Here is a 22,406-nt window from a genome sequence, read left to right as displayed (position 1 = left end):
GTTCGCCTCGGTCTGTTTCCAATATTTGCATTAAAGCTCGTAGGCTGGGACGCTGAAAGCTTCACACGTTAATACGCCTCACATGGACTGTGGTCAGCCCCAAGGGAAGATTGAGATTTATGAGCGCGTAGTGTGTCAGGAATCCCCTACTGGGAAATAACCAGCGATCACTTCGTCTGTCATTCGGTGAATAATTGATGTACCTGTTCTTTGTTGCATTGTCATCTTTTATAAAGGTATATCACAGAGGAATCATTTCTCCGCAAAGTTGTTTCTTTTTTACATTCCACGTTGCCGTCCCTTTTTTAAATTCAACGCTGTTCCCTGACTAAAGCGTCGAATCTTTGAGGTTAAATATCTGTGTTCATCGACATGCGGATTTATAATACAGAGGAAGGCTATTCGTCTTTCTTTACAACTCCTTCATTGGATGTGCAAAAAAAAAATTAGCTTATAACGGAGTGTTCTGTTCTTTGATCTGATGTCAAATTACACGATTTCGTTTCCATTTTTGGATTTCACAAGGATTCTCATTTTCATTTTCATTATCCTTTTTATGCTACGAGCATATAACATTACCTGTATAAGAGATCAATTAAAAATAGCAATTGTATGAAATTATATAACCAACCATTAGAAATAATATAAATTTAATTGAAATAATATTGAATCAATTGTCCAATATGTATATATGCGTTTGTATTTTTTTCTTCATTGACGTTTATAGCGTAAGATTAATTCAATTGGTCTACGTAATAAATGGTCATACACTTATAACTACTGGAAACTTTGACATAACATGGGACTCGTTTAACGTGCTCGTACTATACGATGCAAAAATTGCGTCAGTGCTTGTATAATACAGTAAAAAGAGCTCAGTAAAAAGAGTATAACACGGTATGTACACGATATTCAAGAGTATGTTCACATTTTCACAATGCAGCTAGATACTAGAAATCGTAAAAGATCATTAAAGAATGTGCAATGGGAAAAAAGTAAATCGAGCAAGTACGAGATAAACTATTATATTTGGTTGTTTAAGAATTTTGTGGTGTTTTTGATAGCGGGCATATTTCGCCTTGGTTTTAATCGGATCGAAAAATAATTGCACATCATGAAATTTAGCCAAATATTAACATTATTAAACTCTGACAAATATTGTTTCTGGTCTGAGAGAGAAACATGTTTTATTTGTTTTAAATGTTTTATTTTTCAATAACATAATATTGGATTTTATCTGAAATATTTAATTCCATATAAATCAGTAACACAACCATTTATTCTTGATGCTGTAAAATATTTTTGATGGTGAAGTATTAAAAAAGTACCTGCAAAAGTTAAAAGAGGTTATTGTTGAAAAAATTTTTTTGGGAAGGATTCATGATTTATTTAATTCATGAGAGAAAGTCATCGAGAAAACGAGCTACATTATTCAATAAAATGGCATTTAAGCTTTTTTTAAACTTTGCTACGAGCTTCTTATGTCTATTTCGTGAATAATTAAGGCAAGTATTGTACTTTTCTTAAACTTCTTTCTTAAAAAAAATTCATTTGTAAGGCCGATGTAACCCGCGACAAATATTCATGGCATTCAAACCTCTTCAAGACTGTCTATTCCATTTCGAAGTCATAGAAAACGAATTCGCAATGCTATGAATCCCTTAAGCTTCGGTCAAATGTCTTTCCAATACGTGCATAACAGCATATGCGAATCGATTTGTGTAAAGAGTGCTGAAAATACATGCCAGCGAAAATATTTTACACCGTTTCCTATACATTTTTGAATTCATTTTTTTCTACATATATTTTTCGAATTCTTTATATTCACGGAAATGATTAATGTTGGTAAAGTTAACAAAACTCAATTATTGCCAAAGATCCTGCTGTTAAAATTTTATATTATCGATATTATCACGTAAATAAATTGCATTACATGTTATGTAAAAAGCAAACATAGATCTATATCAAGCGAAACTCACGAAAATATAGGTCAGCTGTACAGGTCAACAAAATGTTAAATTCCATACGATTAATCATACCGTCATTTACACATAAATTATGATTATGCTTATTATTAAACGAGGTGAGAGTCGTTTACGCTATGAAGGACGAAAGGTATTTTCCAACTGCGTGCACTGATTCTCATATTATGTTCATTTCTACTTCTCTTTGTCTGACCATACATTTATCGACGTCACTCGTGGCTTTATTTCAAGATACTGCAGATACCACCGACCTTGTTCCTTTTTACGTATGTGTGAGCTTTGCTTCACACACAATCAAAAATGACCGCATACGCAAACACACGTTTACAGAGAACAACGGAGTCGCTGATGATAATTTATGTCGAGACACGCAATCGCTGTGAAGCGTAGTTTCAAAAGATGTATTCTTGTAAAATTCTCTTTCAAGTCCATTCTTTCCAGGAAAAAGTTGAAATTTTAAATCTGTTAGCTATTACTGATACGCTATGTCGAATAATGATTTCGTCCTTAACGAGCAATGATACATTTTAAAAATTTTGAGAAACGTTGTGCAAATGATACGATTGATACGAAATTGCCAATCGCTCGAAAAATTCAGTGACGAATGTGAAATCGTAATTTCTCTCCGATGATAATTTTCATAATATCGAATGTATTCTCATTTAGAGTTTTACCATGGAACCACGGTATTTCGTCTCTCGTTTATCCTCTCTACGCAGTAGCAGAGAGAGTAATTCACAGTGCCAGCATTGTACCTGTTTACGCGTACATATCCGCGCGATTACGTAAACAGCATAACTCGAATCCGTAATTTATGTTCCGGCTGCGATCGTTGCTGGGTGGAATATTTGAAACGTTTCCGGATGATGTGCCTTCGGATAAAAACTTCAGCGAGAAACCGCATTAATCGTTTTCCATCGTTTCCCCAAAATTGATTCTCGTAAATTTCCGAGAAATTACTTCCGTGACTTTGTTATACAAATTTTACTGGTTTCTCTTTCCTCCTATTAAAGAAGATTGTCTCCGTGGCATATTTACGAGGCAGGTTAACGTCGTTACTTGAGGCTAACGTCGTCAGTTTCGCTAATTAACATTCGTAAACATTTCTGCAAAAACTGTCGTAACTGGCACGTAGCTCTGAGGTTTAACCAAGCATGTGAGAAACTTCAACGAGAGATAAAGGGACGAGAGGTACCTGGGTCTGATAACGATTGCGACGTAAATTAGACGCGAGGCCTTGTTTATCTCGCTAACGTGCGCGCGTGTGTACGCGTACCCGGACGCGGACAGCGTGAACGCGCATAACAGCCACGCTATCTCACCGAAATAAAGTACGAGCTAGATTCAATGAGTAGAAGGCTAGAGGGGCGGGATGAATGAGAATAAAAGGTAGGCCGGACTAGACAGACAAGCACGTGGGGCCGCGAATTAACTGCTGAAAAGCGGGTATAAATAAAACGCTGTGGTTTCCGCGCGAATTGTGTACGCCCTCCAGGCTGGGTCGTCGTAATTCCTGTCGTCCAATTGGGAAAATCGTTCATGAATATTTTACGACATTGCTTCCCGTTGCCCGAGTCTACCGCTCTCTACTCATCAAAGTCTTTCTTTCTCTTTTTAATTGCGCTCTTTCTATTTCTTCATTTTACATACGCGTTTAACGTGTCAGAGGCACCGATTCGATTGTTTTTAAGAACGATCGATACCATTGATTCTCTCGATAATTAATTAGAGCGACACAAAGGCGCAAACGCCATCTTCTCCAACCGTTTACGTTTAATTCACCGAGCTTAATTCGCTCTGTCATTCTACTTTAACAGTGCGGAACAATGTTTTCTCGAGTATCGCGTGCATCCGTGGCCGTGTTTCCGACTACGGAACAAAGGCGAGCGCAAGAGGTTCACGCAGCTCAGAAAGAACCCACTCGAATTGCCCCGAAGGATAAACGGTCGGCGAAAACGGCGAGCTTTGTCTCGTTGACGACTCGGTCGACGACTAGCTCATAGTTGCTTCCTTCCTTCCTTCCAGGGTTGCTGATTACGTGCCTACCGAGAAATCCGACGAAGTGCCGGTCCGGCTAGATTAATCTTGCCAGACTCGTTGCGCTCGAGAGCTTCATCAGCTAGATTTACTTCCCTGTGACACTCTTTTTTTTTTTGTTTACTAAGAGTTCTTGTATAGTAGCATTTTTAGAGCTTAGTATATACCTATATATAAGTATGAGGAAAGATACAGGTGAATGTAAGCAGAGTAAGAAACACGAAATTGCTGTAGAGACATCTGAGAAGAAGTAGAATGTCTACTGCTAATCGATATGCTAACGGATTCCTTTCCTACAATTACCCAAATTAACATAGTTAGGCGTTTCAACGACTTCAAATTTGGAACCATGGCGTTTTTAACTAAGTATAATGAATACAATCACGATTGTTCTATACTCTATACTCTTGTATAGCTCTCTTTTCTCTTTGGTTATATTGGGTTGGCAACTAGGTGATTGCGGATTTTGTCATTACCATCTAATTACCAAATTTGGGTAATTCATTACCATCTAATGACAAAATCCGCAATCACTTAGTTGCCAACCCAATATTTCGACCTACGACAAGATAGTCGTGAGCAAAGCCTCAGAATGTCCACGATGGTGTGTTCCTCGACACGCGTATCTCGCATACGCGTAAGCTCGCCATCGAGGTGCTTTTCTGATGCCGCGGAGAAACTGGTTTCGTGAGAAGATGGATATAATGTGCAGCGGTTGAGTGACACAGCTGAGGCTCATGGTTCCACTTTATTCGCTTCATGAAGCGCCAGGCTTGCGAGAACGTTTATCGAAACTGGTAGATTCGTGCCAAATTCGCGACCTATATCGATCTTGTCAATTTAAGGCTATTGCCGGTTAATGAACGATCATCCATGTATACAATACAGTGTAGATGGCTATTGATCGAATACTGAATTTCACTATACAGAAAATTTCACAGTTTCACTTGTACAGTAAATTTTGCATCTAGTTTGACAGTTGCTAATCCCTTTAATGCGACGGGGCGTGCTCAGGAATTACACGGAGAACTAATAGATTATACTTAACTGTTTTTAATCTGGTAATGGGACGAGAATATCTCTAAAGAAAGAATTATGAGCACATAGTGTTCGTATTACAGAATAATATTAACTTCGTTCTGTATAGGTGAAATTTTATACTATGTTTATTTCTATAATTAATTAAATATATTCTGTAAGAAGTTGACAATTATTGTTTGTTAATAGAGATCTATTAGAGAGAAGAAGAGAGAGAAGATTCAAGTGCTTTAATACATGATCAAATTGCCATAAGGGAAATCTTGTATGAAAATGGGGTGCAACGTGTTATGAATGTTTTTCAATACTACCGCTGTTATTTAATACATATGTTTCAAATCAGAGAGTCTAGTCTTGTTTATTATTGAATAAAGATGTCTGAAAATCACGCTCTTATTATATCATATTGAAAATACATTTATGGATACTTATGATAGTATTTAGAAATACAGTTTTCACTACACAAGTTTTTTCATAAATTAGGAAGATTGTAGATGTGGAACTTTAAATGTACAGTTTTGGGCAAAGTCGTTCGTTTCAATCGTTTCGTAACGGAAAAGTTAAAACTTGTCGTAATCTATTCCGGATATTTTATACTTCGTTATGCAGAGATAACGAATGTACGGTATTTGTTGGTAAATGTAACGAGGATGATAAATGTCCGCGCAGGGAATATTTCAATCGAACAGAGACAAATCCAACGAATATTGTGCAGGAACTCGAAAGAACATAAAACACTTCCTCGCGGAAGTCTTTTTTCAACGCGTCTGATGGGACTCCAGGCTGAATGAACTGAATTACGCGAAGTTGTCCTAGCACGGATTTTCCCTGTATCCCATTCTGCTCGGTCGGTTTTGCTCGTTTGCGTTCAAGATCTGATATTAGTGTTCGTGAACCGTGCCGGGATGTACTAGTGCCAGAATCGACGCGAAAGAACATTACAAGAGGACAAGAGGTTACGCAGTGGCGTTGACCTACGATACCTACGATTTTTCCACGATTCCGCGACAGTCTTTCTACATTTATGTCCCTCGATCGTGATCGTCCCATTACTCTTTCGAATTTTTATTTCTACTGTCGCGTCATGATTTTCCGATTTAATTAAAAGAATATCCCGGAATTAATCCCGTATTTCCTAATAACCTTACTAAAATACAATTTATGTAGTTCATCTGAGTACCATTAAGGTCATTATGAACAGGAGAGCTCGAGATGAAAATTAGAAAGCTTCTCAGTATCAGTTATTCTTTATATATTAGTAGCTTCCTCGGTTAATCTATACTATTGAATTCCACTTTTGCATTGTGAATATGGAAGATAACATAAAAATTTTATCAAAAAATTTATTCAGTACTGTCTCGTTACTATTTAATAACTCACTTAGATTTTACCAGATAAAGTTTGAATAGATTGTATTATTTGCAATTTGTAAGTTACGTTATTTGCTTTTTATTAAATTTTAGTTGACTTGATGTGTTACAACTGCTTGGTTCCCGCTAGATTAATCGTAATTCGATAATATTCGATAAACATTCTTCTAAAATTAACAAGTCCTCAGAAAATAAAATTGATCAATTTGCTTCCCGAGTGCTTCAAATACCGCGACTATCCATGCGGTCAGTCAGCTGTTCCGTAGTAACGATATTCTATTTGGTCCTCTCACGTTTTATTTCAAATTGGCTGTGCGGAGTAGCCGTTTTGAACGTTGCATCAATTCGACCCCGCCCAACCGTTGTAACTACAACTGACATCTTTATTGCTCTTCAGTAATCCTCTGGAGTATTCCAGGCGAAATAGAGAGAACTCCAGCGAATTCTATAATAAATTTTTACGCCAATGAAAGCAATGCTTACAGACAGCACGTCTGGTTGGAAACGCGTGCGGATGCTTGCCAGGTTCGTTGGCTGACCAGTAGAAATAACGCTGGCAGCTCTGTACATTACCAGTCGGTTCTACTTAAAACGAGAAACTGACGAAGGCAGGCGGAAAAGGGATACTGATTTCCGACGATGCGATTATCGTTGATTTACATATTCAACTTTCGACCGCGATAACGTTTAATAAATAAGCAGAACGGCAAAGTTTCACAGCTATAATACATTAAGTTTGATGTTTAGGTACCTTAAACTGAATTTCCAGCGAAAACCACCAAGTCTGTTAATTGCGAAGGGCGATATATATTTCGGCGCGCGATAAACAGCCGCTTGAGAACAAGCTCGTGTAAGGGGACTTATTGATGCAGAAAGCGTGTACAAAATCGTACGGTAAATTGGCACTGTGTAAGCGGCTGCGAATTTATAATTGGAGCATATTATCGGTGGATCGATAATATTGCGTATATCGATAACATTGGAGCGATAATGGAATATGAGATTGTAAAGTGTTGCATAAATATTAAATGTGATGTTTTTATTAATAAAAAAGAGGTTTTGCTTTTAAATACACTAACTCACGAAAGTATTTGATTCCTTACCACAGAAACTGATTTGTGTCCACATTGTATGTGTTAGTCGACTTTCATTATATTGCTAATGAAATTTATTTCAAAATGTTTCGTATAACGCACATTATATATTCATAAAAGGTGTCTACGGGTATTTGAATACTTTTGTGAGCTAGTGTGTATCAAACTTAAATTAGAATGCATAAAGTGAAAGATAAGTTGGTATGTAGGGCGCGGATACTTTTGCATTTATGAAGAATTTAAATGTGTAAAAATATACAGAATCTTTACATGATAAAAAAAGCTACTTTGTGTAGAAGTACTTTCTTTAGTTGTACCAGATGTAAAATTATTATTCGAAAATTAATGTTGTAAAATAAAGATTTTGCTTTTTGTCTACTGCCGATAATTTATACTACAAAATATACCTTCAGTGAAACAATACGTGTAGCTAGGAACAACTTTAATGAGATTTATAATAGCATATTTGATTTTCAGAGCGTGGGAACTATTCTGTAACATGTTCGATCATCGCTATCCTTGAAATACGATAAGTCTAGCTTTAAAAAAGCTTGACCATCAAGATCAATAACTTACCAAGCCATGAACTACAATACATATCAGCATCTATGCAGAATTTTTCAAATATGGGACTACGTATTCCGTGTATATCTTGTTAATTATGTGTGCACTAAGTAAATTAGCATTTTAAAGGGTCAATGTTGTGATGATAGTAGTGTAAATTATTGTTATATCGCGAAAATTTTGCTGAGTAGGAATTTTAGTGGTGGTACATAGCGAAAAGTTATATACCTAAAATAGATCGGCTCTATTACCCATTGTTCTCCTCAGTAATGTGTGTATAGTGGCCTGGAGTGTACGATAACAACTTGATACTCGAAATACGTGGTATGTTTGGGACTTACGAAAAGTATACAATGAAATGGGACCGAAGGGAATCCAACTATCGCACGGAGTAAAAGTTAAAAGGTTTAAAAGCGAGCTAAACTCGAGAAACGATAAGAAAGTAATATAGGGAAAAAATATTCGTGAAACCGAGTGTTTGAAAAAATATTATCGTTGTAAAAGAATTCAACGAAAATTTATCGAAAGTTTATTAAAAATTCAATGGAGCATTAAAATTCGACGGTGATGAATCGTATACATTCGCGGTGTTTTCGAAAAGGTTGTTTGACGAGATTCGGGCGTTCATTCCTTTACCAAATATCGATCTGTTTTTCTATATCTCGTTTCGACAAATTTACTCATGGCGTTCTGTCATTTTGTCAATCGTGTCCTCTTTGCCTTTCATCAATTTTGTAATCGTGTCACCGGCATAGGGATCTCCTTTTCATGCTCCCGTCTAGCCCGTGATTCCTGTCATTTATGCCAGTACTTCTAATTAATCAAGAGATACTTTACCTACTTCTGCTTGCGTATCGCTATATGCTTTGATTCCGTTATGTTTCTTCACGCTAGCGTGTCGTATAATTTGCACTCGAATTGAAGTCATCGTACACGAACCTCCTCATAATTATTAATTACATACCCCGGATGGATACTTGTTTCAGTGTGAATTCTGCGAATTTGCTTCTCGTTATTTCGCGTGATAATTTTAAATAAAAATTAGTGTTCGGCCGCCTCTTTAATCGTAAATACAAATTTAAACGGTAAAATAAAACGCTCGATATCAAAAACAATTGGCTCTCCCTTTACCAGGAAAATTGAAGTTAAACTCTTCCGAATGTTTAAACGATGCTTGATCCTTTGATCTCTGCGACAGTAATTCAGAACTACGAGCTTTCAATTAATTCAATTTAATCGTCCATTTTGCTCGATTGAAAATCGGCTTTTGCTCCGCTATATCGAGTATTTACCCTGTTTTCGTTGGACAGCAGGAACGATGTAGCAGCTCATGGGGTAGCAAATATTATATCGGTGTTGCAAGAGATCTATTCTAATTTCCATCAGATTGCCTACAGATTTCGACCTAATGCGGTCATAATACGCTGCGTGAATTTAATTTTGGAGAATCGAAACACTGTCGAAACTAAAGGTAGAATACACGATTGGGGCAAGAGATTTTATGCGGGACTGTTAAACCATTGCGGGAACATGACCAATTTTCCTTTTGTTATTTGGCTCGGCCAGTTTTTGTCAGCTTAGTGAATGCCCGACAACATTGAAATTAACTGCCTGCGGCAAAGCATTATAGCGAGTTAGTAATTTCAATTGCAGAGCAGTGAAAATCGGCAAGTATAAATTTGCGCGATTTAAATTGAAGGGACCGCGTATACACGCGCTGCTACCGGAATAAATTGTTCACCATCGCACGGACTAAAAATCGAACGCGGTTATTTTACTGAAACTGTTGCTCCGCAAAACTAATTACATATTCGTCGTGTAATGTCGCCTGTAAAAACGTTTCTATGCGTTTATACGAAGCGGTGGTTGAACTTCAAAGAAAGAGGAAATTAGATAATTTGTGCTATAGTTTATAGAATTTTGTAAACACGCAGTATACATATCCGATCATAAATAGTTGGACACTTGTAGAAAGTTAAGTTGACCTGAATAATCGTTAAGAAATTATTAAAATCTTTCAATATTATTACCGCATTTCAGATGTTGTTAATTATTTTATTGTTATAATTAAATATGATAATTATGTCATATTATTAAAATAAATTTTTCTTCCATTCTTTATTTATATTTACAAAGGCTGTCTGTAACTGTTTCAATTACTTTCAGTATTTTTGTCACTATTTTATTTTAGACAGAAATGCCTGTCCAATGTAGTCCAATTTTTTGATATGATTTAGTTTATGATACTACAAACTGTTAATTTATTATCATTATTCTATAATTATTTTTCTAGAATTATTCTATTCATCATTGTCTTATAATTTTTGCATATCGTTTCTGTCAACTTTGATCGTATATTATACGACGCCATTATCCGTAGTAATGTCAAGTCAGTGACGTCAATTAGAATTGTGTTCCTTTTATTTCGATTGGAAATAATTGCTTTGTGATCGTCGTTTGGACGTGAGAAATCGAAATTTCACAGAATGATGGCTAGAAATAGGCCACTGTAACTGGCATCAATTAAAAGTTCACGATAATTGTGCACGATGAACTGCTCTAATTGCAACGTCGAACGAGTATCGAAACGGCGGACATTTGAAATTTCACGAATTTTTGGTCGACCAGTTAAAAACTTGATTTTCGTTGGCACCGATAATTATATCGACGACGAACGTACTACACAAAAATTTGCGCCAAGTGGAGCGCACGTGATTAATTAAAATAATATCGTGTCAAGGGCATGCATGTACCATTGTAACTGTTGCGCAGGTTTGATAATTAAACTTTCCGATGAGTGGCAACCAAAATTTTCATTTGACTTCATACTCGAGTTTCATGAAATTCGATACAATTTGTCAGAGTTAATTACATGGTATTGTTCGTAAAAAAGCAATATGATAAGCTATGGATACTAAAATCAATAAGACTTGAGATAAGTTATTTGCTTCGTAATTTGCCAAATCCGTTTATAAATAATTTTTAAGCAATCTACGTTTGTAAGTAAAATATTTAACTTATCATTGGCCTGATAAGCAATAAAATACACGATGTACATTGACAACTCGGTGGCCATTTCTACGAAGACACAGCTCAGGATGTCTAGACAGGACAGGCAGTTTCTTCTGAAAATGTTTTACGAGGCTATATCTGATACGAGTTTTTCCCGCAGTGGTGTCAGAACCGCGACCGAGTAACCCTGGTAAAACCAAGATAGATCGGTCGAGTCCTACGGCTCGCGACTTAAATGGAAGGCTCTTAGCAAGCTACGGATATAGAAACGCGGTTTCTATTATCCGGTCGTGTCGAGATCTTAGCCCCCGTGGGCGACGTCATTCGGAAATTGGAAAATATATCTTCATGGCAAAAAGGTTAACTCGATATAGCCGAGTGCAAGCGAGCGCGGCGAGATTTTTCCAGGAAACTGCTTACGATCGTTACATTTGATTTATTACAGATGTACGTTTTGCCACGTTTTGGCAGCCGTGCTACCGGAATTAAGTACCCCGTGATAGCTTACCCAGGATCGTATCTAACACGCCGTGGAATATTTATCACGATACCCAGGGAACTCGATTAATTGTTGAAATATAGCGGCCCGGTTCGTTCCGATCCTTATCCTTCACCGGTTGATCAAGTAGTTCCTTAGATAATGGACTGTGAACTTCCAACGTAATAATAACGTACAAGGGTAATAAAGGAAAACGTCATTTTGAATTATGGAGTGCGCAGATGTTATAGCGTTTTCTTAAAACTGGAGGATCGAAGAATACACATTGTTGCCCAGAAGTAGGCTGTTGAATTTTATGTAAATTCACATATTTGAAAAGATTTGTTGCGTCTTCTAAATTATAAAGAGCATTGGGTATTTTGCATATTTACGTCTGTACATTTTGTACCCGAGATAAGTACATTTTTGCTAATATTTGAACACTTTAACACACTAGCAGTAGCATGTACATTTTACTATAATCATAAAACAAGAAATCGGGAAAGAGATATTTTAGCATAAAATAAAAATATCGACAGTAAAGGAAGCTTCTCATGGATCTCTTGAATCTACACACTTTCCCAGCAATTCCAAAGTTTGCTCGGCACCGAGTCGGCCGCAATTTCCTTCCTCGATTACTGCCTCGATACGATGTTTCTTCAATCGTGCCAAATAACAGCCTAAACAGACGAGATACGTTGTTGTTTGATTTACAAGTTGCAGACACCTTCGTACATGCATTCTTATTTATTCTGTCATTCTTACGACCGTAACGTTGAAACTGAGATTGAAATCTCTCCTAATTGGAGAACTGAAATTACTTGCTATCGAAATAACAATGTTATTTCCTTATTTATCGCTTGAAATATAGCCAAAGTATTCCGAATTCTCGGAAAAAATATAACAACGACAATGCAACTTTTTATATATAAATGGGGAAACACCTCGTGGCCTCTTTTCCATACCGCAGGAATCTCTCAGCAACGATAAAACTCTTATTTTGCATCGGAGAAATCGACGTGGTTACCTAATAGCAATTCCAACACATCACGATGAAACATGGCATTCAGATGTGGCATCATAAGCTGTAAACATTTTTCTTTAGTCCCCGCGTCTGCCTCTTCTGCCATACATTATCCTTTCCTTCGTGATTCCACTCTCTCGCAGCGAGACTCGTACGTTCCTTCCGTTTATCTGCTTCTCTCATTCTGCGCGCATTTCTCCAACTGTCCAGCAAGTCTCCAAATCTTTCTTTCCTGTCTACAAATCTTTCGAAGAAAATCGTCCACGTCTCACGATCACCATCTATGGTGCTACATGACCGTAACTTTATTGTAGATTCGAATTTATATTCTATATACTAATTGCGAGCTACCAATGAAAAAATAAATTGCAAATGTAGAATAAAGATCTGAAATATGTAGGTCTCTTTTTTGAGGAAACCGACTTTGAAAATCGACTTGGTACACGTATACCAAATTTCAACTTGATAAACTTCTGCCTATGATATTTTACTAAATCATTAGTGTATTTTATAAATAACAAGGATGTCGAAGTTTCAGAGAATTAAAAAATACAAACAATGAAAAAAATACAAATACAATAAAAGAAATTGACAGATCGACAAAAAGTATGATACTAAAGTAAGTAATGCCCATGTTAATAAATACAAACACGAATAGAAACAGAAATTCGTCAAGACGGGACTTGTAATTCGTACACGCGTACTCAGCAGATTTTCAGAATTGTTTCTTTCGAGAAAACAGAACCTTGTATGTAAGCTCTTTACTCTGCATTTTCGACTTATTTTTTCATGAGGAATCGCTCCTTCTTATTCGATTTTACCATCAACTATCGGATACCTGTATGTGTACTATGTCTATGTGAATCTATATCTTTTCAAAGTTGTTCGTGTGTATCCGAGAAGATACGTCCGATGCAAACCGTCCGAGACGAAAATATCGGCGTAATCAAAATTCGATCGACGGGATCGGTTCAGTTCATTGGCGAACTCCGTTGTCACAACAGATAGTCGGTAGACCGTAGCTATCGGATGTGATTCTTAGCTTTCCTTGGTGTCGCAGTAAGGCGCACTAGGAAACGAGCCGTAGAGCACTGCGAGAATGGTGAGTCGTAGAGGCGGAAGGTCGGGTAATAAATTTCGTCGGATTGTGACGGCCGCCTCCTACTTTCGCGACGCCATTGTGCAAAAGAACAGATAGAAGCCGTTTTCGCCAGTAGGGCAGGCGTGTACGCGCGAATGTAGGTGAATTTGCGGTACGATAAAATAGTTCTATTCGCAAAGGGGAACGCCAGGTTCAACCGAATCATTGTTCTTGCTGAATGAATCGTCTGCGAAAGGGTATTGTGCAACATCATGTCGGAAACTGTACACATTGGCTCAACATTCTAGGTGTAGCATGTTTCCAATCGCACCTGTATCTGTCAGAACAGATATGTATATTATATACAGTGGTTCGTGAAAGTATTTAAACACTTATAAACATTTGTTTTGAATATACATGTTACATATGTGTGCTATATAAGATATAGTGAAATTTCACTGTAACTTTAACTTACCTCACTGTAGAGTTTCTTCGATGTGTGGAATAAATTTTAGATACATTCAGTCAGTGGTAAACGGTTTCCAAGAGTAATCGGATTTTTGTGGAAAAATAAAATAGAAAATTGAAAACCCTGCTGAATTTGCCACACAATAGTCGATCGAAATTGGGCAGACCACGGGAAAACGATAATAGCTACAGGAAGTAAAATTTTCAGTATATTTGGAAAACAAATTTTGTGTCGTCGTTTTTACTGAACTTTATAAGGACATTAAAGCAATAAACTGGTAGAGCACTACTTCATTGAAAACAGCAATTAGCTAACTTACTCTGCCAAAACTCGTTAATTCCTCTAAGATTGTCTTTTAAATGTTTTCCTATCCATTCCTTCCGGTTGTCATACTACAATCTAATATTTCTCCTTAAGCTCTGAGACATGTTAAAATTTCAGTTTCGATTTTAAGTATACTGTTTTTTCGTCCAGTCGCGGGGAGACGCGACCGCGTTGAAGCGCGTCAACGGGAGTCGTAAATTCCCGTTACGATTATAACAATCGACACCACGAACAGGTCGATCCCCTTATTTCTTGTGGGATAATAGGGGTGTTTGTTGTGTAATAAAACTGTAGTCAACAGTTTTATAAGATTTATATTTTCAACAATTTATTACACTTATTATTGCGCCGTGTCGGAAGATATATTTGAATACTTATACTGATATAATTGTATACTTGCTAGTTGCTTCGTATAAGCAAAAAGTAGATTAAGTTAATATCGCGTAGACCGTAGTAAGGTCTAAGTTTGCAGCAACAGTAGATGATTGCGTTGAGATTGAAAGAACAATAGATTTGACTGATCGAAATATGTAGTAATAGTAGATGACTGCGCTGAGATGGAAAAGACAGTAGATGACTGCTCTAAGGATAAGACCATTGACTTGACTACGCGAAGATTGGAAGAACAGTAGAAGACCCGTCTCGTACTATTAAGGAGGAAAGCTCGCTGTGGGTGTGTCTTTTTGAACTAAGAACGCGGATTCGTTGTTCACACTTTTCGGTAGAAAAGTGAGGGTAACGATCCGCGATGCCCATTGGTTATAGCCAACGTTAATAAATAAAAATATGAGGAGAAAATCTCCTGCAGATGTGGCTCATAGGTGTCCTTGTTCATGGCAAAAACCTGCTATTTCGCTTGACAAACATCCGTTCTCTCCATAAATTATAAGAGTGTGCAATAAACATAAGGACTGTTTTAAGAACCATCCATAAACCGAAAATACTTATATGAATAGAGATTATGCTAAAAAGATCGGTTTATGGTGGTTCCTTAGTTTTATTGCGGGTCAGTGTAACAATGTGTAGGCCTTGGCGGCTAGACCACGAGGGACGTCGCACGGACTATCTCACGTGACGTAACATATACTATGATCACTCTTCCCGATCTCTACAATCGTAATATCTGAAGTCGGTGCTATTAGCGTAGCGAAGGGTCGTTACGCAAATAATTTATGTTTGCGAGAAATAGTTTCGAGTTGGTAACAAGCATAGTTAGTCCTGTTTTGATTTTAACTTACATCTAATCGTCGACTAGGCTAGATATTGGCAACGGTTAGACCGTGTTTATAGATAGAATGGGAGTCAACAATCATTGAATTCGGACGTGATCATAGGGTTATAGACGAATAATACGATAGAATAGCTTGTCGCGAAGGTTCGTCGATTCCATTGCCCACCGGTAAGGGTGGGTTATCCTGGCAAGGTAAACGGCGCGAGTAATTATTGTCAGAGAGGCAAATGTAATTTCGAAGCGGGTCACGAGATACTAGTAAAGCCCACGAGGCAAACTGGTTCCGCACTTTGACCCTTTCCCTTTCCTCCGCGTTGAATTCCTGCAACTCATTCGTTTCCTTAATAAAACTACGTGTCTCGTATTCTCCCCTGCTTCAAAGTCGCTGCAATTTTACTACAATACTATTTTATTTCTGACTTTGTTTCTGCGACCCTTTGGCTCGGGTTAAAAAAGTGTAAAGTGCTTTCCTGGTTAGTGCACCCTCTACAATACACAGTTAATTTTCGCTTAATAAAGTTAAGGTCGAGAATTAAGCTGAATTTAACATTCATTTCTCTTTCATTTAATATTTAGTATCGTTTTCAATGTTATTATTAAAATAAAATTATTTTTTATGGAGATAGTTATGCACAGTTATGTTATATTGTTAATAATATTCTAAATTTTATATTTGGTGACTATAGTACAATGAGATGGATAACGAATTAGTAGGAAAATCTGTAAAAAGATTTTCATTCAGAGCGATATTAATAATTCGGATACCACAATTCTATAGAAATAATAAACAATAATTTACACGAGAATCGGGAAAATAATTTTATTCAACTATTTCTGGAGATGGAAGAATCTTTGTATTTAACCAAGCATCGCGATGCACGATTACAATTTCAATTTTCTTCAGTGGAAGTCTGAGTATGGTCCGTCTCATTTTACTGAATCTTCCGCCCGATTGCCGAACTTTTCTCGTCCGAGTGAGTTTTCCAGTTCCAACAGCAGAAAGTACAACCCCCATCCCTATCAGAAGTGAATTCTACGATTCGGAACCAAGGGGAAAGTGGAGTTGGTACAATATGTTGGCGATTTCGAGCTATCGTCGAAAGACAATAAGAACGCGGATGCACGAATGCGCGCCATCGCGGCGCGTTTGTGTGCCGGAACGTTCTCTTTTAATGTCGCATTATGGTTCCCTTATTGAACGGCCAGAAGTGCTTCGGTTGTTCGTGTCCAGTGTTTAAGATGCGCTCTGGCTTCTGCAGCATTCGAATTCTCTGTTTAACCAACAATAAATACGTTCGTACGAGTTTCCAAAGAATATAAACAACGATCGAACGAGCAAGTAAAACGTCGTGTTCTCTTCTGAAAAACATCGAACGAAGGTACACGGAGTATCCAATGATGTTACGCTACCGTCGAGCCATCAAGGAAGTAGTATTTCATCCGACAGGAAGAAAAATCAACCTTTTATCCAGACGATAACTTCGTTGCTTGTCGGAAAGTTTCACGAAGTCTGTTTCTTCCCGAGCTTAATATATCTCGCGCGGTATACTCGTTCGTTAAGAATACTTTAATTGCCTCGTGATAAATAGAGTGGTAGCTTACAAGCATCTTCTTTTTACGAGCAGAGGGTGGAACGTAAAATAAGGGAAACTTGTTTGCGTTCCAAGATTCAACGAATATTAGAGGGAAAGCTCGGTTGTGAAAGGTTAAATTTTATGTTTTCGGAAGTTTTTCGTGTGATACGATTAAAATGAAACGCTTTCTTTGATGAGATACGCTTTTTATAGGTAACCATAAAAGTAGAGCATGTAACTTTAAATATTTTCTTAACACAAAACCACTGAGTCCTGTGTGTGAAGGATCAAAGGTTTTCGTAATTGGAATCTCCAAGAATACTACGTAGAAACATTTATTCTTTAAGTCAGGTAAATCAACCTGAAGGTTCCATATTACCGCGGTCGTTTATCCTTTAGAGAGGAAATGGAAAATCGCGGAGACTAGCCAAAGAGAATTACTGCGGCAGTGCTATGGTAAATGATGCATTACCCAACATCTGATCTGATTTAGTACCCTCAATCTCCACTGTTTACGTTAATTGCTTGCGCTTTGATTAGGGAACCATCGATCGAGCTAACCAGCGCCGTCTAAAATTAATGCGAGCGATTCGCGTTTACGCGCGATAATGTCAGGAAATGATGGCGCATCTTGAATCGGTCCACGAAATTAAACCGGTTACCCGCTTAATTTCTGAAACTGTTACTCGGTTAACATTCTTTTCCTCGGGGAAGACGAAGAAGGTCAGAAATCTTTCGTCCGTAATTAAACCTTTTGCCAGACTGTTCCTCGAGTTAACGAAGAAGCAGGGTTTCAAAAATAGATAAGTTCGCGGGGTTAGTTGCCGTGAGGTATAATTGATCTTGGGTAATGCGTTGATTGATTACCTATGCAGAGGTTAATTCGATTCTGATTGGAACTGTTTAACTTTTAATTGGAATCCACGATGGCAGGGAGCAATCTGTATTCTCGGTCGATGCTCAATGAGATTACTCGAGTCAGTATAGGAGCTTGAGATATGGCCGACTCGTGGAATTAACTTTCTCGGTGGTTTATCGGTTAACGTCGAGTTACGTGAAATCAACACAGGATAAATCAACGTAATTTGAACAGCATTGTGTCGTTTTCCGCTACGATAATTGTCCGGGTTGGCACTATCGTTATTATCCATCAAGGCCGGCTATTAATCCTCGGACGAGGAAGTAGAGAGTCATATTAACTACGAGGGCTTCGATCGATATCGTATTTTACATTGCCCTGTCAGCAAATACTTCTTCTATTTCAAGAAGTCAACACCTTTGCTCGATCGATACATCGTGTTCATACTGAGATAATTAATGATCCTACGCGAAAGAACGGATCTATGAAAAATCTTTTTTTATTTTATTTCTTTCTCTCTAACAAGGTAGCTTGTAAAGTTTCAGAGCTTTAACTTTTTGCATCTTTTTTCACCAATGTGGTTAAACATTAATTAAAAATCGAATGATAAAAAATTTACAAGTAGTTTATTTATGTTTGTTATAATTAAAAAACTTTACCTGTTATTGTATTAAATATTAATGTAAAATTTACATTTTATATAATAATGTTTTAAAGTGTAATGTTATGTGAAATATCTGTCCGAATGACTATAGACTTTAATTGGTATCACATTGTGAATGCAAAGACTTGGAAAACGTTAAATTGACTATTAGGGTTTAAGAATATATAACAACGTTGTAGTAACGAAAAATTGTGAAATAACGCTGAAAAGACACATGATAATACTTCTGACAGTTAATAATATTTCATTGATATCTCAATCGGTGAAGTTTGATAACTATCACTACTTGTCAAGAAAACACAGGAGAAAACAATGATATGAGGCAGACATGCGAAAAAATGAAAAACCTGGTAGCCTAGGAAGCGTAGGGAGGATATATCATTCGTTTACATTCGTTTTGGACAAAGCAGATAAAGTATCGAGTGTACGGAGATAGAGTTTGCATGAGTGTATGTCTGACTGCACATCTTGATTCGATTCCACTTCAATTTATAGACGGTTTGCGATAACCTATGATTTACGAGGATTTTAGAATCATTTCGATTTTTCGATAATTCCTAACGCTCGCATCACCAATGGAATTGTCTTTTAAATTGAAACAGAAATTTTAACTAGAAACAAATTAATGATCGTAAATATGTCGTATAATATGTGTATCAAAGAAGAGAGAAAGTATAATCTAAACATGATTTGAATTTCTTTTATTAGGTTGTCCGAATAGTGTCTTTCTTTCGCAAACGTGTTTTTTACAACAGTGCACCTTCATACAAACGTGAAACCGTGTCTGTGAAATGTCGCGGTGTTTATCTCAACAGAACAAAATGGACCGTACGTAATTTGACAAAATAATATAAAATAAACAACGTTGTGCGTCTATTATTTCCTCATAAAACGAAAGAAACTTTTCGGACAACCTAATACAAGAGAATAACGATTTCGTACCTACTTTGTAAGAAAGGACACATATTCTTTTCATATTCTACCAATATTCTACGTAATATCTTATTTTTATACGTTCATGATATGTACTTCAGACGCGTCTAGCATGTGAAAGAATTATTCTCACACGTATAGTGAACAGTAACCTCACAAAACAACTAGGAAAACTTGGAATCGAGTCGAGAGAAACGCAGCCCGAAAGAAAAAGAATAGCTACGAGTGATTCTAAGCATTAGGTAAATAGAAGGCAGTGTAATTCAAGTTCATTCCTTTTCTCTTCTCCTGCTCACATTTTCGGTACATTCCGTGTTTAATTTTGCCAGTATCATTCTGGTTGTTGCGTGGTAACCGTAAAAACTAAATGCTCGGACATTTCCTTCTGAAACTGTTCCATTAACTCGACTAAAAATACACTTTGAGTCGCTGCACTATGCTCTTGTAGATACGTTTTCCCGTCAAAAAGGGATTACCTTCATCCTTGTTGTCTATAAAATTTGTAGGATTTCTGTTACAAGAAAAGGTCGCGAACAATCTAGTTCCGATTTGTAACGAAATTCTGTAGGCTTGAAGAACAGCAAGAAATAATGGATATGTATTTGCTTTAGCTGCGATAACTTAAATTTAAGGCTTAAAATCACGTTCTAAAGTTCGACGCCTTAAAATGCTTTTCAACGTATTAAAAGAAAACGTTACAGTCAACAGACGACTTAAAAAAATATATAAATACTTGGTTCGGCCATGTTCATTAAAAAAAAAAAAACAAATATCGGCTGTGCATATGACAAAAAAATTGCATATCGTCGTTATATACATTAGGATTTGAAAGTATCTGGACACTTTCACAATATATAATTGACATAATATGATATACGATTGATATAGTTAACTTTGACAATATATAACAATTGACAATATAATTCAGTCAACGAAATACAGTACAATCCAGTAAACATTTACGGATAAAAGAATCTGCAACAATTTTACTGTTTATGATCAAACACGATGATGATAAAATTTCCTTTGGAAGTTAATATGCAATAACAAATGCACATATTGTATTTGAAGTACTTTGTTCCAAGAATTGGCCTAGCTTCTTCTTTCGTTTCTCGCTCTCGACCGAACTAGTGGGCTATTTGCCATGATTTTCAGTGTGGAATGACCCGATATTATCCAACGTGGGTTGTTCCTTTGCGACTGCTACGCAAAAGTAGCACGAAAAGGGAGCTCGATGATATTAATGGCGCCACCGTGAGGCAGAATGTAGAAAGACATTTATAAGAGCAACAGACAATGCAGGGCAATAAAGTTGGCGCGGAAATAGCTCGGTGCAATTGTGCCTTGAGAAAACTCCTCTAGAAAGGATTTACCTAGGCACCTTTAACCCAACGATATTTTTCCAATCCATACAGATAATGACGAAAGTTTCTTTTAATCGTTCGAATGAAAAAATACATCTGCACGTTGCGCACAAGAAAAATATCCATCGGGCGAGGAAACTTTCTCGACCACCCTTCATTAAATCCCTTCGCGAAAATAATAAATCCTTTCGATCCTTCTATTCTATAACACGATTCGATATCTCTCAGTAACGAACAATACAACGAATCGAACGGCGAACGCGAGTGATAATAGCAATTGTGACTTGGATAGCGATTCAACGGAAACATTCTTTAATATAAGCAGCGACCGGGCATCTGGAAAGTTCTGTATTTCAACTTTCGAATTTCATCGAACCGTCGAAAGAAGCTTAATAAAAAAGATAATCCGGAATCTTGGATCGCACGATGGGGGGAAGGGAAAAAGAGGCGTATGGATTTTTGTACAGGATACGCGGCTGGCCGTAAAACTCGAGATATTGCAGGGTAGCAAGTGATTTCTTAGTCAGGCAAATTCATTAAAAGTTTGATTCTCGGGCTCTCGCTTCGGATGTGCCCAACGTCGCGGCTTCGCGTCGCCGTCTTTCTCCTTTTATTCCGTTTAGACGAATAACGACGTTCAACTCATTCCCATTCTTTACGTCATTATTCGGTAAACTTTTAATTGCCCCGTGTATATAATCGTCTGAATGGATTTTCGGAAGTTAATACAGCCGGTCGCAATTATAATAGACACTCGTCGGTGTGCTTGTCTCCTCGGACCTCTTCAACTAGAAATGAATTACATTGTTGTATTACATCGATGGAATTGTTTGAGATTGTTGTATTAGACGTCGAATGAATATTAACGATGTGCTTGTTTATGTATCTTCGTTGTTAGATGACAGTTTTCTTAATGTTAATGTATCGTAGATTTTATTTTTCAATTTAGTTGAAATATTAATATATCGTAAATATGTTCATTTTATTCGGCTCTGTATTATCGAATATCGAATTAGTTCAATGTAGAATAGAAGTGAAAGAAATGAGGAAAAGTGAACATAAAAACATTATACGCGCCTTGTTTTCTGTATTTTGAATTTTACAGTACTTCTGTATCTGTATCGTCTATTATGTAGATATTGTTTCAAATGTTACGGAATAAGCCATTATTTCTGTATCAACCATACAAATTTCTGTTCGATGTATTTACAGATGATTGCATTTGCCGTTATCGGAATGAATTCCTGCCAGGACAGAGGAATATAATTTAAACGATTTATATTCATTCCTTTGATAGAAAATCAT

General features: G+C 37.0%; 1 protein-coding gene across 1 annotated transcript in view; it reads left to right on the top strand.

The window, feature by feature from the left end:
• The first annotated feature begins 13,593 nt into the window (after positions 1 to 13,593).
• The window catches only part of Kair1d (Kainate-type ionotropic glutamate receptor subunit 1D), a 227,897-nt gene continuing 219,084 nt past the window's right edge, over positions 13,594 to 22,406 (top strand). The window contains exon 1 of the mRNA XM_072006141.1: positions 13,594 to 13,704. Within this exon, the coding sequence (XP_071862242.1) occupies positions 13,702 to 13,704 (3 nt within the window). The 5' untranslated portion in view covers positions 13,594 to 13,701. The remainder of the gene's footprint in view (positions 13,705 to 22,406) is intronic.

Source organism: Bombus fervidus, chromosome 6 (genome assembly GCF_041682495.2).
Source record: "Bombus fervidus isolate BK054 chromosome 6, iyBomFerv1, whole genome shotgun sequence".
Taxonomy (NCBI): Eukaryota; Metazoa; Arthropoda; class Insecta; order Hymenoptera; family Apidae; genus Bombus; species Bombus fervidus.
This window is presented reverse-complemented; position numbering and strand designations above follow the sequence as displayed.